Source organism: Podarcis bocagei (genome assembly GCF_964188305.1).
Source record: "Podarcis bocagei genome assembly, chromosome: 1".
In the NCBI taxonomy this organism is placed as follows: Eukaryota; Metazoa; Chordata; class Lepidosauria; order Squamata; family Lacertidae; genus Podarcis; species Podarcis bocagei.
In genome coordinates this window covers 83,406,412-83,422,898 of record NC_138125.1, presented here as the reverse complement: position 1 = coordinate 83,422,898, position 16,487 = coordinate 83,406,412, and the positions used below count along the sequence as shown (strand labels likewise).

Below are 16,487 nucleotides of genomic sequence, written 5' to 3'. Positions count from 1 at the left end.
CTCCATTAAGTTATTTGTTCAGACACAACACAAGGACACATTCCAGATTAAACTGACAACATACCCTCCAATCGTCCCTATTTTCCGGTAACATTCCTGGAATTACAAAAGCCATCCTGGCTTCTGATTTGATTCCAGAATGTCCCAGAGATGAGCTGGTGCTGGCATTTGCAGTGGTGCCGCGCTCTCACGCAAGTCAGAACACAACACCCAAAAATGCCTTTTGGTGCTGTGCTCTCACATGAGCCACCTGACTTACGTGGCACCAAAAGATGTGTGGTCCCTATTTTCATCAGGGGAATGTTGGAGGGTTATGTGACAGCCCTATGTGCAAGATTATGATAATAATAATTTCAGTATGAGCTCTGAGTTTTCTGCTCCCACAGTGTAACTGTAAAGAAGTTAATAGAAGCTTGGAAGTCTAGGAAGACAATCGTTGCATGCCTGTACTAAAGCAGGAGTGGGGAGCTGGTAGTCCAGGGGTCAGATGTGAGCTGGGAGCCTCTCCATCTGGCCCATCGCAACGTCCCGCCACTCCTTTGGTGTCAATGGGAGAGTCTCCTAATCTCAACAGTTGCACAGGGAGTGTTTTTTGTGTGGAAGGGTGGCTTGCAGCTGCCTCAACATCCTTTGGACTGCAGTGCCCCTTATAACCCCGCCCCAAATTAAGTTAATTAGGTTTGAAAAGAGCCTTCCATCAGTGCCAGCTAAAGGCCCAGAAAATGATATACAGTGAGGGCCACAGCTTTCAAAAGAAGTGAGAAGAATCTAAACCCCCTGCTTTGGGCAAACTGGAGAGCCTTCATTTCCTCATATTAACCATGAAAGAAGCTTACAAAAGCACAGCTCTTTCTCCGTGGGATTCCCTCCAGACTAACAATGTGAAATGGAAAAGGCTCTTCAGAGCCAATCCCTGCAAAACATCTCTTACACATACAGTGGCCATGTGCCCAACTCCTTCTTGTCTTGAAATTATGGGAATCATTGTGTGATGGATGCCATAAACACATGTAGGTTTCTTATTACTGAAGCTGGTTACAAGGGAGAATGTTCTCATCAAGTTGGGACTGGGGTGGTGGCCTGATTATGTAGGAGGTAGAGGGTTTTCCCAGATGGGATGTGCACAGAATGGGCATGTGCCAGTAGAAGGTACTTCCTCTCCCCCTGAATTGTTATGGCCTAATAGGACTCTTTATTGACCTGCTACTACTTAAAATTGCAGGCTGAAAAAGCAAGGATCAACTATACAATTGGATGATCAAATGGAAAGTGCTAAAATATGTAGTGAAATATAGCCTCAGCAAGGTAAAAATAGTCAGCAGGCGAGAACGGTGCCAGTTAATTAATGCAATGATCATGTGAAATCTGCTCCTTCGCACCTCCTCTCCTTAAAAGATGGAATTTAACATACACGTGGAAGTGTTTGAGGCCTCTGCTTCTAGCTAGGCACTTCCTCTCCGAGAACCTATTTTGTAAGTCACACAATATGACCCTGTTAGATCCCATTAGTCAAGTGAGGGAGTGTATGGGAAGGGGAAAACAAGGAAGGAGAGACTATTCTTGCTTCATAGGGAGCAACCTGCAGGTCCTGAGGGTAGCTCTGAATTAGGAGTGTTAGTGTGCCTATTGCATCTTCAGGAGAAGGATGTGCTGCACCCAGGTAGTTTGGGATAGGCTGTATTATGATCAAGGTCCCCAATGTATTAGTCTTCCTAATGCTAAATTCCAGACCTGCCAAAAGGGCCCAGTCACAATATTGGTAGCCATGGAGTCCAGGGCAAATATCCTATGTACCTGACAGCAGCAGTGATATATTCTACACATGGTTTCTGTTTGCAATCATGAAATTAATTAACATGACTAAGCTAGGTCCATTAGTTGCAATGGGGCCACTTGACCACCACCCTTAATTTATTATTATTGTCTTTTTACTGCCAGGAAGGCAGAGAGGTGCTTGTGGAATCATCTGCTTTGGGTGCCACTCACCACTTTAGCTTGGTGGGGGTGGGTTGGATACTATTTGCCTCAGGGAGCAAAATGTATTGGCCCATCCCTGCACACTCCTCACACACTTACTATTGGACTGGACAGGGAAGAGAGAAGGAACTGGATGGAGCTGAAGAGATGTAAAATGGGGAGGGTTTATATGAGGATACATTCCCACCAGAGTACGAGCTTGTGAAAGGAATTGCCATTTTCCCCCAAAGGGAGCTGACCATCAGGGAGGAAATGAGGTTCCAAGCAGGAGGTAAGAGTATTGCCAGACTGGCTTAGATGTTGCACCAGGCCCAACGCTGGAGCTTCCTTGATTTCCTGCACCAGCTTTCCAACTCTCATGAAGGACAGCCCCTCGTGAGGCTTTCTTTCCTCTTGCCGAAAGCCCCTGTCTCCTACTCATACCTCTTGTCCCCCTGAGAGTTCTGGTTCTGTTGGTTTCCAGTGGTTTGAAGATCAGGTATATTGGCAAAGTCGTCCTGTTCTGAAAGCCCCAAAACAAGGGACAACACCACCATGCGGCCTTCCCTGTCCAGAGGGGATCCAGCCAGGGGAGCGATGAGGCCCCCGGTTCAGTGAGCAGTAGGCAGGTTGAGAAACGACAGACAGACAGAAAAGAGAAAAAGAAGAACAGAGCATAAGAAATGAAACTGGCGAGAAAAGAGCATCGTAGCACTACAATGAAAAGAGATTTTTAAGATCTATCTGCTGTACAAAGCATTAAATCCTCAGGCTTTCTGGGTACAATTCAGAGGCGAGAGAGAGCACTGGAAGCAGATGAATCACCATGATACCGTGTAGGAAGGGCTGCACAAGACTGTGCCCTTGGAGTGTCTAAATGTGCAAATGTCCTGGAGACAAAGCAAGGTTGCCATTATGGCCTCTTTTTTTTGCATAGAACAGCAACTTCATCTGCCTCCAGAGGCATCGATTTATCCATAAACCACATGAATATGAACTTCAAAATAGACCAACATTATGAAGTTAGCCTTCTCCTGAAATTGTGGGTGTCTAACATGGAAAGACAGTGATGTGGATATCTCACCTAACATCACCTCACCTCTGCATTAAGTAGTGATTCCATGTACTACACCCAGGTACTGATCCAAGAAGCTGCTGCTTCTATGAGAGGCATGAGGGTGAGCTAAGATTACACTTCAGAAGATGAGGAGTGCCTAAAGTTTGGTGTAGAAGGCAAGACTGCCTGGTGACTTTGTGATATGCACATAATTAACACCGATTGTGACTCATTGCTGGTAAAGATGGCACAGGTTAGGAACAAGGAATGGAGGTTAGTGATCTCATACTATTTGTTCATGATTATCATTCTTTGAAACCAAAGATGGCTGCAGGAGGTGACATTGTTGTTAGTTTGAAAAAGCAGCATCACACAAATAGCTGAACAATTTGCTGCTGTTTTGCACAGAATGTTAGCTTGCTGCTAGATTGTTGGTATAGCCGTTAGGTGTGGTGGGGTTCTCAGCAACTAACAGCAGGATGGCTTTGCAGCAGGAGACTATCTGAGCTTCTGCTGAATGTGGAAGCTGTTGGAATAGTGCAAAAATGAGTTAGTATGGGATTAGAAACATTGAATGATTGCAGGTGATTGATACTGGGCAACAGTAGCTGTAGAAGACAATGCAAAACAATGGCAGGGCTGTTTTTCTTTTTAAAATTTGCCGCTATATGTATATCGACTGGAGCTTCAATTCTGTAATGTAAGCAGCAAGCTAGAGTGGCTGGCGCATTTATTTAATGCCTGATTTGAAAGTGGATCAGTATTGAACAAGAGGAATCCCTAAGGGAATCAATATACTGTATTTGCTCAAGTCTAATGCCCCATCGAATCTAATGCACGCCTCAATTTTCGGAACCTTGAAACCAAAAAAACTATTTGCTGGCGAACGTAAATGTGCCATTGAATCTAATGCACACCTTAATTTTTGCAACGTAATTTGGCCAAAAAGGGGGAGCATTAGATTTGAATAAATATTTGTTGTTGTTGTTTAGTCGTTTAGTCGTGTCCGACTCTTTGTGACCCCATGGACCAGAGCACGCCAGGCACTCCTGTCTTCCACTGCCTCCCGCAGTTTGGTCAAACTCACGCTGGTAGCTTCCAGAACACTATCTGAATAAATACGGTATATAGCAAATTGAAAATGACTGTTACAACTTTCAGTTCAGGGATTTCCTGGGAGAATTCCATGTTTTCCCATCCACCCTGTAGTACAGGATGGAGAAACATGCTTAAATCCTTGGGATGAATTTAATCTGCGACTGCACTGAGTGATGTCATGGCAGTGTGAAACCCCATCAGCAGGGCACAGGTAGTCACTTTGAAGCATGACCCTTATAAACTTGTGTCAGCTTTGTGCTCATTTCTGCAGAGGGCCTGGGGGATTTTCAGATCTGAACAGGAACAAGCTCCTTCTTCGTCTTTTTTTTTTTTTTTTGCCGTTGTTTGAAAGCAGCTGCCCTATGTGGCCCCAGGCTGTTGAGGGTGGTGCAAACAAGAAACAGTGCCACGACCCCAGTTCAAGTGCTGTGCCTCTCCCAACAAAGTGTGATGTACCCGCTCTCTGACATGCATGCACCGCTACTCATCACGCCTTGTGAAACCTTTCACATCTCTGAATTCAGAATGGGTCAGTGCACTCATAAGACTGGAAAAGGTGCTGGGGAAAGCTCTGGGCAGGGAACCTGTGTAATTAGATTTGAAGCTGTTGAGCTGCATGTATGAGGGGAGATCAGATAAGCACGATGTTTGTGGAGTGAGAGAGAGCAAGAAATAGCAGGAATTGTGACAGGCCAAACAGCATGCTGAAACCAAATATATCCAGGTAGGAGCATCATTATCTGTTCTTTCCTCTTTTCCCTCAGAGATTGAAGGATGTCTAATAAATAGATCATAATATAGTCCCTTTGATAATAATCAGACAAGGTGCCTGGCTTCAATATTAAAATACAAAGCCACCTGAAGCTTGCTGCATTCTGGCTCAAATCTTGCTGCTGGCTTACAGTCTGACCTTGAGGAAAGACTAAGCCTATCTGTGCCTCATTTGATTTGCCCAGTCTGTAAACAGGAAGAAGATTATGTGGAAGCTCCAATATTGAGAGAAATAATCCATGACAGCCAAAATGTTGGAAAGCAGAACTTCTGAAGAACTGAAGAACTGAAGTTGGCCACTTTCCTGCTCTCTACTGCAATCAAAACCCCACCACCCTGGGAGCAGGCCCCACATAATTCAGTAGGGCACCTCTGAGTAGACATGGTTGGGCCTTTTGGACCCAACTCTCCTCAAGCTGTTTCTATCCCAGAACATACCCTGAAATTTCTGGATGGATTGGTTGCAGTCAGCTTGTTACAGCCAGGAAGTCAGATGAATAAATGGAAATGAAATTGAGTATAAGAATTAGTTTTGCTGCGATAATATTGCCATGATTTTTCAGAAGGGCTGAGCCGAGCATGCATAAGAGTAATTTTCATGGGGAGATGAAATCTGTTCCCCCTCCTCTGAAAAGAAGAACATTTCATTTTATGCAAGTTCACTTGATCATACAAACACAGCTGGCATGATGCACTCTGGTCTATTATCTTTGCATTTCACATACTGTGGTCTGAATGATACTAATAGTTGGGAGTATTGGGATTCATAAAATCTGGCTGGACAAGATGACCTTCAGCTTTCACTCAGCATTCCATAGATGTAGCAGCTTAGATTAGTGACTACTCCCAGGACTCTGCCATTGTGGATTCATAGCCAAAGGGTTTAAATTACTGCAACAAATGGATATAATATGGGTTGGGACTCAGAATAATCTCATTTAACACTACCCAGGTATTTAAATGGATGCAACTACACACTTTCACATAAACCCTGGAAGCTGTCAGCACCAGACAGTGACTACACCCTGGGAAAGGCTTTGATTGGCTGGCTAGGCCTCAGGGAGTTAGGGACTTCCCCAGAGGATTGAGCGGACAGATCAATAGTGGGTCCAATGATCAAGAAGGCGGCTTCTGCACATGCTGCAGAGGGAAGTGAGGGGCAGATGGGTCTCATCAACCTGGAAAGATAACCCATCTAGGAATTGAAAGACTCTGGTCCAAACCTCCACTGCCTTGTGGGATATCTTTGGGAGGAGAAAAGATTAAGGAGTAAGCCCTACACAAATACGGAGTGGAGTCCCTAAGACAGTTGTATGCCTCCTTCCACTAACTCCTGCAGCTCAGCTGGTGCCAAATGTATTGCTCTGCTTTCCTTTGGACTACATCACTGAAGCCAAGAGGGGGGTCTTGTTGCCTGGGCAGCATAGTCCCCGCCCTCTACACACTCCTCAGGCTTGTACCTTGGGGAGGTTACTTCAGTGCTGCTAACACAGCGGTTTGACTTCACCCCCAGAGGCGCACGCCATTGTCTCTCAAAACAGACAGATGCCAGCAACAACAACTTTAGCAGCCTAGTCAGGTGTGTGTGTGTGGGGGGGTCATCTTAATTGCAGCTGAGTGCCTTGACTCTTTGCTTGCTCTTTCAAAGACCAAGATGGCAAGCTGGATGCCCAACACCCTTTGCAAACCACCCCAGGTCTGTCATAGATCATCTACCTGAACCATCACTCTTCTTGCATTGAGACCCAGCTCTGGGATGGCCATAAATAGGAGCAGGCTAACTAGCTTTCACACTGGCACTTTGCTGGTAGACTGTGTAGATGGAATTAATGTGCATGTGAATCATACAGATCCCATTTTTGCATGCATACTTTTGTGCACTTTCACAGACACTTGAGCACTTTAAGTTTAAATCTGTCTCAATGTTTCCCCATCCACACTGTTGGCGTTGTTCGAGCCCACTATTTGCACTATATCTGTTGTCCCTTGTCAGCAACTGTGCTGCAGCATTCTGCACTACCTGCAGCTTCCAGATCAGGTGAAAGGAATGCCCCACATTGCACTGCAGGCATCCAACCTTGAAGTCACCAATGCCAACTACTGTGGCCAAGCTCTCCCAGCCCAGGAACAGCCATGTCAAAACTGTCTCCCTTGTCAAAACAGGTAAAAGGTGCTTCTAGCCTCTGAGGCTCCCTGGGCCTCCAGCGACAAAGCTGAATCCCAAAATACTCCTGAACTGCATGACTGCTCCTTCAAGGAGAGTGCACCCCATCCAAGACAGGCAATTGACAAATTTCTCAGACATGGGAACCACTCACCCACAATGCCTCTACCTTGCCTGGATTCAAGCTCAGCTTATTTCCCCTCATCCATCCCATCACTGCATCCAGGCACTGGTCCAGAGCCCACACAGATTCTCCTGATTCAGATATTATGGAGAAACAAAACTGAATGTCATCAGCATACTGATGGCAATTTGCCCCAAAACTCACAATTACTTAATAATCCAGTTCCTAGCAAGCATTCTCCGGCCTTGGTGTTTAGCTGTGCAGCAGCAGCAGGAGCAACAGCTGTAACATTGCTCATCTATAGGATTATTGGTGTATGCCTTGGGAATTTCAAACTCATAAATAGGCTACAAACACCTTATTAATTATTATTATTATTATTATTATTATTATTATTATTATTATTATTTATCATCATCATCAACAACAACAACAACAGATTTCCAGGTGGTTTCTACTGTACTGTTGAATAATGGTTGAAAGCAGCCTAGAGAAAGAAAAAGTTTTGGCTAAAGATGAGACTTCCCGTTTGGCTCTGGGACCACTGTCAACTCCAGTAGAAATGACCTTTACAGGACAGTGTGAGATGCAGAGCAAACTCTCTGCTTTGAACCTTCATTTGTGAAGGTTGAAAGGAAAATGGCAAAGTGTGCTAGCTCCTCATCACATCCGCATTGAGGTTAAATGGTTTTGCAGTCATGCAAGATAACAGTTGGCTTCCTTTCCCATTTATTTTTCTGTTACAGAACCACTCTATTCCACCCCCCTGCCCAGTTAAAGGCGTTTCTTTCTAATGATTTCCAAAGGGGTAGCCATGTTAAGTCTGTTGTGGCACAAAGAGCAGAGACTTGTGACACTGTAAAGACTAGTTATGGCATAAGCTTTTGTGGACTAGAGTCCACTTCAGGAGGTGCTTCAATGAGTTTCACATTCAGAAATACCACGTGGTATAGCCCTACTAACATGGTACCAAATGGTACAGTCCTCCTGAAGGGAGGATCATGCTTCAGCGTTTCCCCTTTGCAAAAAAACAAAAAACCACCAGAAACATCAAAGGGTAAAGGCAAAGCACCAATCCTTCCCCCTTAAGTACACTATATTTAAATGGTATAAGGTTTTGAACATGAGGCCCTTACTTACGCCCAAAGTTTCGAATCTAAAGTGATACTGAGAATGTTATGAAAAGTGAATATGGAGGAAGCAGGATGCAAATGCGGGGGCTATCATGGTCTGTAGTACACTGAGAAGCCTTGCTCACCAAGTCTTGTGTTCCTTGGCTTCAAAATAAAGCCCAGCAATTGTTCACAGATCACTTCACTGACCTCAGCAAAAGCTGTGGAGACCAAGAAAACGTCTGCTATAAATAGCTTAAATGCTGTTCTGTAGGCACTGTTCGCTGCCAGCCAACACGCAGTCATCTCCACCTTCTGTTCTACAAGGACAACAATCACATCTACGTGATGGTGTCACTCTTCAACAGCGTGCCTAGCAAATGTGTGTGTGATGAATTCAGAATGGTGGCCCCTCTATTCTATAAGAGCACCATCATTCCCATCCACAGTGAACCAATTGGCAAGGCTGACTATAATATGCCAACTGGTTTTTGTTTTTGTTTTTTTTGGGGGGGAGTCTCAATCGTGCAGGGAAAGAATGCAGCAGAAAGGCAAAGGTAAGGGCAAAGGACCCCTGGACAGTTAAATCCATTCAAAGGCGACTACAGGGTTGCAGTGCTAATCTTGCTTTCAGGTTGAGGGAGCCGGCGTTTGTCCACAGACAGCTTTTCGGATCATGTGGCCATAATGACTAAACCGCTTCTGGTGCAACCGAACACTGTGACAGAAACCAGAGCGCATGGAAATACCGTTTACCTTTCCACCACAGCGGTACCTATTTATCTACTTGCTCTGCCGTGCTTTCGAACTGCTAGGTTTTTAGGAGCTGGGACAGAGCAACAGGAGCTCATTCTGTTGCAGAGATTTGAACCGCCAGCCTTCAGATTGGCAAGCCCAAGAGGCTCAGTGGTTTAGACCACAGCGCGACCCGTGTCCCTTATGGCAGTAAGGTATTACTCTCTGCCCATGTGAACCTACCATGAAAACCTACCAAAGCAAGAAAGAAGAATCTCAGGAAAACTTGCCCCTGCTGGCCTTGGCATGAAACCTTGTCTAGGGTTGACAAGGGAAGCTACTCTAAACCATTTAGTGACTATTACCTCTGAGTAATCCAAAGAGCTATATCTGCACAACAACCCACTCAGTTCCACTGCATGACGTGGGAGTGGATACAATCCCTATTATTTAAAACCTGTGGTCCTGCCTCAGAAATCTCAAAGTACTGTCTAGACCTCATTAATGCCCTTGAAGCGGCATCTTATCTCTAGCCAGATGTCTGATAGGTGCTGGACAGATAGTTCTGTTTCATCAGTTTCTACTGAAGAAATGAATTGTTATACATGCCACTAGTTTTGCAGTGGACAGACTATGGGTCTGCCCACATGGCAGTTTACAATAGATTCAATGCATCCCAAACATGCATGTTTTTTGCATAGTCCTCATTCAAGTGGTAAAGGTAAAGGGACCCCTGACAATTAAGACCAGTCGTGAACGACTCTGGGGTTGCGGCGCTCATCTCACTTTAAAGGCCAAGGGAACTGGTATTTGTCAGCAGACAGTTTTTCTGGGTCATGTGGCCAGCATGACTAAGCTGCTTCTGGAGAAACCAGAGCAGCGCACAGAAACACCATTTACCTTCCCACCAGAGCGGTACCTATTTATCTACTTGCACTTGGACGTGCTTTCGAACTGCTAGGTTGGCAGGAGTTGGGACCGAGCAACGGGAGCTCACCCCATCATGGGGATTCAAACCGCCAACCTTTCGATCGGCAAGCCCAAGCGCCACAGTGGTTTAACCCACAGTGCCACCTGTGCCCCATTCAAGTAGTAGTCTGTACTTTTTCTCCATTTAATTTGGATTTTCCCAATCCATGGATAACATAGCGGGGGGGGGGGCGGCGGCACACAAACAAAATTGCATGCTATCTGAGCACTGATGCACTGAAGCACACTGTGTGAGTAGTCTGTTTTATTTTTGTTTTTTTAAGTGTGCATGAGAATTTTTGCTGGGCATTGTCTATTGTCATACCCCATACTTCCAGTTGCTCATCATCTGAGCAAAAACTAACTAACAGTTTTGACTCCACGAACCCAAAGGAAAAGATGTGGTGTGCCTATTGCCACCAGTTGTGGCCAAATGCATGTGCATAGTAACTTTTAAGCCAGCTGTTTTGTGCAGAACTGCTTTTGTGCAAAACAGCTGTATAAAAAAGAAAAACTGCATTTGCAGGAACAGGAGGTGGGAAGAGAATGGCAGAAGGAAAAAGAAAAACAATGTCTCAAGATTCCTCTCCCCCAAATTTAAGGCTAAAATGTGTTAAGATAAATTATGGAACTAAATTTGAGAAAGAGGGAAAGAACTTGCTGGAATAATTAATTGAACTAGAATACAAAAAAGGAGGTGTGAGGAAGTCGAGGAAATAAGCAAATGAAAGATAAGGATATGAAAATACGGGGTTCTTTTTATTTTTGTTTGTTCTTTTTTGGGTTTATTAAATGTTTTTGTTTTTTCTTTTTTGCCTTTTTTGTATTGTTGATGTTTTGTATTACTGTATTTATTTTTGTTTCTGAGGTTTTGTAATTGTTTATTGCTTGTATTTCTTTTTTGTTTCTCTTTTCTTTTTCCTCTGTAACGTTTAAACTTTAATAAATATATATATATATATTTAAAAAAGATTCCTCTCCCCCAAATTGCTCTCTCTGTCCTGCCTTGGGTATGAAATGTACTGTTTATGCGCTTCCACGTTTACAATCTCCTGTGAGCTGCATGGTGGCCTTCTGTGTTCGTGGGAACAGTCAGGAGATGCCCTTGACTCTGCCTGCCCAGCCATTCTTTGCACTAGTGAGGCACTCCCCGATAGGCTGATGGCCCTCTGCCTGGGTATGACATATAAACATATATTTTTATTTTTTGAAACTGCAGTTTGCTCAAATCTGGTAAAGAAGTATTTAATTCATATATAAAAAGGGTTGTTTCCCCCCACTGTGAATTATGGTTGAAACTTATCTTTGGTGAAAGTATTCATGGCACCATTCCACAGACAAAACTTTCTTTTTCTTAAAGGGTTTGTGCACAGAGGTAAAGAGAGAACTGTGTGTATGCCCACAATGGACTTTAGGTTTCTGAAAGTTCTGGAGGACAAGGAAGCAGTAACTGAGTGTCTCTCTCTCTCTCTCTCTCTCTCTCTCTCTCTCTCTCTCTCTCTGTGTGTGTGTGTAGGGGGACGACAACAAAATTCAGCACAAATATTTTCCATAAAGAACCACCCATTAGTGTGGATGGGAAAGAAGCACACATGGGAAAATCAAATCTGCACAACTCGCATGTGCATTAGCACCCTGGTGTGTACACAGCCTTAATTCTAAAGTTGGAGTTGCACTGATTGTGGTTTCCCATTGCTTGCCTTTCTTCTATATGCTCCCCCTTTTCTTTTTGTTAACTTTGCAACACTTTAGAATTCTAAACAAAAAGTGGGGGGAAGCTATGATCCTTGCTTCAGACAGTGAACATTTTCACCCATGGAGTCCTCCATGCTACTTTGAACGGATGACACAGCCTCATTATTTCAGCCTCCCACAGGCCCTGGGGTGTGTGTGTGTTAATAAATGCATTTGCATTAAAAGGCAAGGAGTGATGTAAAAACAAGTTTTTACAAGAAAACAAAACAAAACAAAATGTAAAGGACTTTCTGGGGGTAGGGGTAGGGTCAGGGTGATGGAACTAAAAGGAAGTGGCTTCTTGAGAAAGAACAACAATTGGGCTGATTAGCTAGTTCGCATTCTGTGGGTACATTTTTGAACCAATTAAGGATAAAATAAGCAAATGGTGCTGTGCAAACAGAGATGTCCGGAATCCTCTAGAGACGAAATGAGACTCATCTTTAAATCAAGAATCACACAAACCAAGCAATATGAAGCTGCATATGAATATCTTTTCATCTTAAACTAGGGCATATTCTGTGGTGCAGGTGATGTGGCTCAACAGTAAGGTGTATGTGTAAAATTAAAGAAATGTGGCTGTGTATTAGAATTCATAGAACCAGGACCAGTATGCAATGAATTCAGAAGTCAGCTAGTCTAACCTACTATTGATGAGCTTGTTACAGCTGGGACATGTGTGCCCCAGAACTAGGTGATACTTGTGGCTTTGCTCAACAGGTAACAATGCAATGCATATGGGACTGCAGGCACAACACAGAAAGCAGACATTGGTTTAAGTGGGCTGACCTACCTGACTGGAGATTATTTGTATGCATGGAATTGAAAAATGTGAGAACTCTTTTATGTATGATAATGTTTAATTTGCACCTCACTATTTGTCAATACAGTGGTACCTCAGGTTAAGTACTTAATTGGTTCCGGAGGTCTGTACTTAACCTGAAACTGTTCTTAACCTGGGGTACCACTTTAGCTAATGGGGCCTCCTGCTGCTGCCGCATCGCCGGAGCACGATTTCTGTTCTCATCCTGAAGCAAAGTTCTTAACCTGAAGCACTATTTCTAGGTTAGCGGAGTCTGTAACCTGAAGCGTATGTAACCTGAGGTACCACTGTAGTTAACACAGGCACACACCTCACTAGCCTCGGCAAGAACAAAAACCTACTTCTGAGTGGCACTGCTCTACTGATCATTTAATCAACAGCCATTTGCATCTTGTCCAAAGAGCATTACCGCTACTGTTTTGTGCTTGGCACTCAAGTTCCAAGTTGTCCTTATTGGTTCTTGCCCTTTTACCTGTTGCTCCCTAAAGACATTCAGTTGTCTTGAATCAGGAAACCCAAAAAGGTCCCATGCCTCTGGCTGCTTAGCAACACCTTTTGTTAGAGAATCCTGCCCCTCCTCTAACCTCTGTCAGATCCCATCACCTATTATTTCAAGCATCCCTTCCCCTCAGGAATTATTGGTAGGTTCCTGGATGAAACATCTGCTTTGGATCCATTCCAGTCCGGCTTCCGTGCTGGCCATGGGACCGAGACGGCTCTGGTCGCCCTAACAGATGATCTCCGCAGACAGCTGGATCGAGGCGGGTCGGGGCTGCTGATTCTTCTAGATCTGTCAGCAGCCTTTGACATGGTCGATCACGAACTCCTGGACCACCGCCTTGCCGACGTGGGGATCCAGGGCACAGTCCTTCAATGGCTGCGCTCGTTTCTCTCTGATCGGGGACAGAGGGTGGCGCTTGGGGGGGAATTGTCATCGCGTCACTCCTTGGTGTGTGGAGTGCCTCAGGGTGCGATTCTCTCCCCGATGCTTTTTAACATCTTTATGCGCCCCCTCGCCCAGCTTGTCCGGAGTTTTGGGCTGGGTTGCCATCAGTATGCTGATGACACCCAACTCTATCTGTTGATGGATGGCCATCCTAACTCGGCCCCAGACACACTGACCAGATGTCTGGAAGCTGTGGCTGGATGGTTACGTGGGAGCCGGTTGAAGTTAAATCCTTCGAAGACAGAGGTCCTCTGGCTGGGGCGGGACGATATGGGATCGAGGGGGCAACTCCCATCTCTTGCGAGGGTGCAATTAGTGCCAGCACCGTCCGTTAAGAGTTTGGGTGTAATCTTCGATACCTCCCTCTCTATGGAGGCGCAGATTACAGCTATAACAAAGGCGGCATTTTTCCATCTCCGCCAAGCTAAGCAGTTGGCCCCTTATCTCTCTCGCCCTCACCTAGCCACTGTGATCCATGCGACGGTCACCTCCAGACTGGATTATTGTAACTCGCTCTACGTGGGGCTGCCCTTGAGACTGACCCAGAAACTCCAGCGGGTGCAGAATGCCGCGGCGAGACTCCTTATGGGGTCTTCGCTGCGAGATCACATTCATCCGGTACTATACCAGCTGCACTGGCTCCCGGTGGAGTACAGGATCAGGTTTAAGGTGCTGGTTTTAACCTTTAAAGCCCTATACGGCCTAGGACCCTCGTACCTACGGGACCGCCTCTCCTGGTATGCCCCACAGAGAAACCTACGGTCTGCAAATAATAACACCCTCAAGGTCCCAGGCCTCAGAGAGGTTAGGCTGGCCTCAACCAGAGCCAGGGCCTTCTCGGCTGCGGCTCCAACCTGGTGGAACGCTCTGTCACAAGAGACCAGGGCCCTGCGGGACCTGACATCTTTCCGCAGGGCCTGCAAGACAGAGTTGTTCCGCCAGGCCTTTGGTCAGGGTGCAGCCTGACTCCCTCCTCTGGCAACCTGCACAGAATTTTGTTTAATCGGTTGCCATCAATTTGATTTTAACTAATTTTTATAATGAAAATTTTTAGAATGTGTTATTATTTGATTGTTTATTTGATTGTTGTTAGCCGCCCTGAGCCCGGCTTGGCTGGGGAGGGCGGGATATAAATAAAATTTATTATTATTATTATTATTATTGCTGTGTTCAGGCATTCACCTGAACATGTGAACATTCAAACTATGGATTTAATAGTTACTGGGATTTTATCCCTTCCTTTTCTCACATTTTCTTAGTTTCCTTAATATGACCCTTCTTCTGCCTTCCATTTGGACATTCCCCCTTGGTGCATTTAGACCTCCAGTTTAACATGCCAGATTGTGCTTTAAGGAGCAGGGAGTGGTACTAGCAATCATAGGACTCCCTGCCTCCACCTATCTCTGCCACATAAACAAGTGTAAATGATTGATCCAGGCAACATGGGTTTGGGCAGCCTCTGTTAATCACTCTACATTTGAACTAAACATTTTACTCTTTTGTAAATATTGGGTTTGGCACTTGAAGCCCCCAAACCATTTAATGCATTGATCACCATTTAATTCTGTAAACAAAGGAACATTTTTCAATTTTAAACTCATAATTGGGACTCAGTGATTTCTGCTAATTCCCCAAAATAATTAAAAGCAAGTAAAGGTGCAAAGCAATATTCCCCCATTGTGTACAGTGAGAGCTCTGGATTACAGTTCCCAAATATTATGCTTCATGGTCACATGTATAACTCACACATTTGGATAATGCATTTTGAGACAACTGCAGGCAGGGTAGCAAACCTATGTAAAATACAGTGCTATGTCTATAACAGCCCTACCATTGATCAACCACATAATCTGGACCACTGTGTGCTATAGTCAGACAACAGACGCACTGCATAATGTTGCAAATAGGTTCAGATGACCCTAATAAGTGTATTTGATACAGGTCACATATTTACAGAGTAAGACTTTTCAAGACCTATGGAATAGCCTCTCCACACAGGTCGACACCTAACACCTACTCAAATGTACTTTCAGCACCAGGCAAATACCTCCTTGTTGTTTTAGTAATTTTAAATTATGTTGTAGCTTTGAATGCTATCAGGTGGGTGAGGTCACAAGGAGATCGGGTGACCCATACAAAGGCAAAGGGCTCTGAAGGCACTGTTGATCAGCTGGTTGGGGGTACTAGCAAATCTCTGCTTTTTCAAGCGCCACCGTGACCATTTTCTCTTGCAAAGGAACAGGGCTTTGCAGGCACCACCAATCACCTGATAGAACTGCCTGCAAAACCCTTTCAGCAGGGAGGTACACCAGTTTACATACCTTACACCTAATTTCATATGTGATGTCATATGTAGAGCAAGTTGGCATGGCTTTGCCAAAATGGCCTTGCAGAACAAATAGGCAGGCCTGGCTAGCCTAATTAGGCCTACCCTTGCCCTGCTAAGTGGCAGCAGCACTGCAATTGGGAGGGCAGTGCCCCACCACATTGGGTACTCCTGCTGACCTTAACGGATATTGCTTTAATGTTGCATTTTGTCTTATTTGTTTTTTACAGTTTATTTTTTTAGCTGCCCAAATACATTTTTGTTACGGAATGGCCTATAAATAGGCCAAATACGTAAAATAAACAATTACAAGTATAAGCTGGCTGAAAAAAATATGGAAATCTTTTAGAAGCTAGGTGTGAGTAAAAGCCATGCCAGGGAAACTTTATTCGGTGGCAAGTCTAAAAACAATTAGAGAGTTTGCATGTTACATTAATTCATAAAGGTAAAAGTAAAGGTAAAGGGACCCCTGACCATTAGGTCCAGTCGTGGCTGACTCTGGGGTTGCAGTGCTCATCTCGCTTTATTCACTGAGGGAGCCGGGGTACAGCTTCTGGTCATGTGACCAGCATGACTAAGCCGCTTCTGGCAAACCAGAGCAGAGCACGGAAACACCATTTACCTTCCCGCTGAAGCAGTACCTATTTATCTACTTGCACTTTGACGTGCTTT

The 16,487-nt window shown here is 44.7% G+C and overlaps 1 protein-coding gene across 5 annotated transcripts in view; it reads right to left on the bottom strand.

The window, feature by feature from the left end:
* Positions 1-16,487, bottom strand: part of SYT7 (synaptotagmin 7) — a 225,810-nt gene that overhangs the window by 45,988 nt on the left and 163,335 nt on the right. For 3 of the 5 annotated variants that reach the window (XM_081200660.1, XM_081200661.1, XM_081200662.1), the window contains one exon: positions 2,401-2,523. The exons of the other annotated variants lie outside the window; for them this stretch is intronic. In XM_081200660.1, the coding sequence (XP_081056786.1) occupies positions 2,401-2,523 (123 nt within the window). The remainder of the gene's footprint in view (positions 1-2,400; positions 2,524-16,487) is intronic. 5 annotated transcript variants of the gene reach the window in all.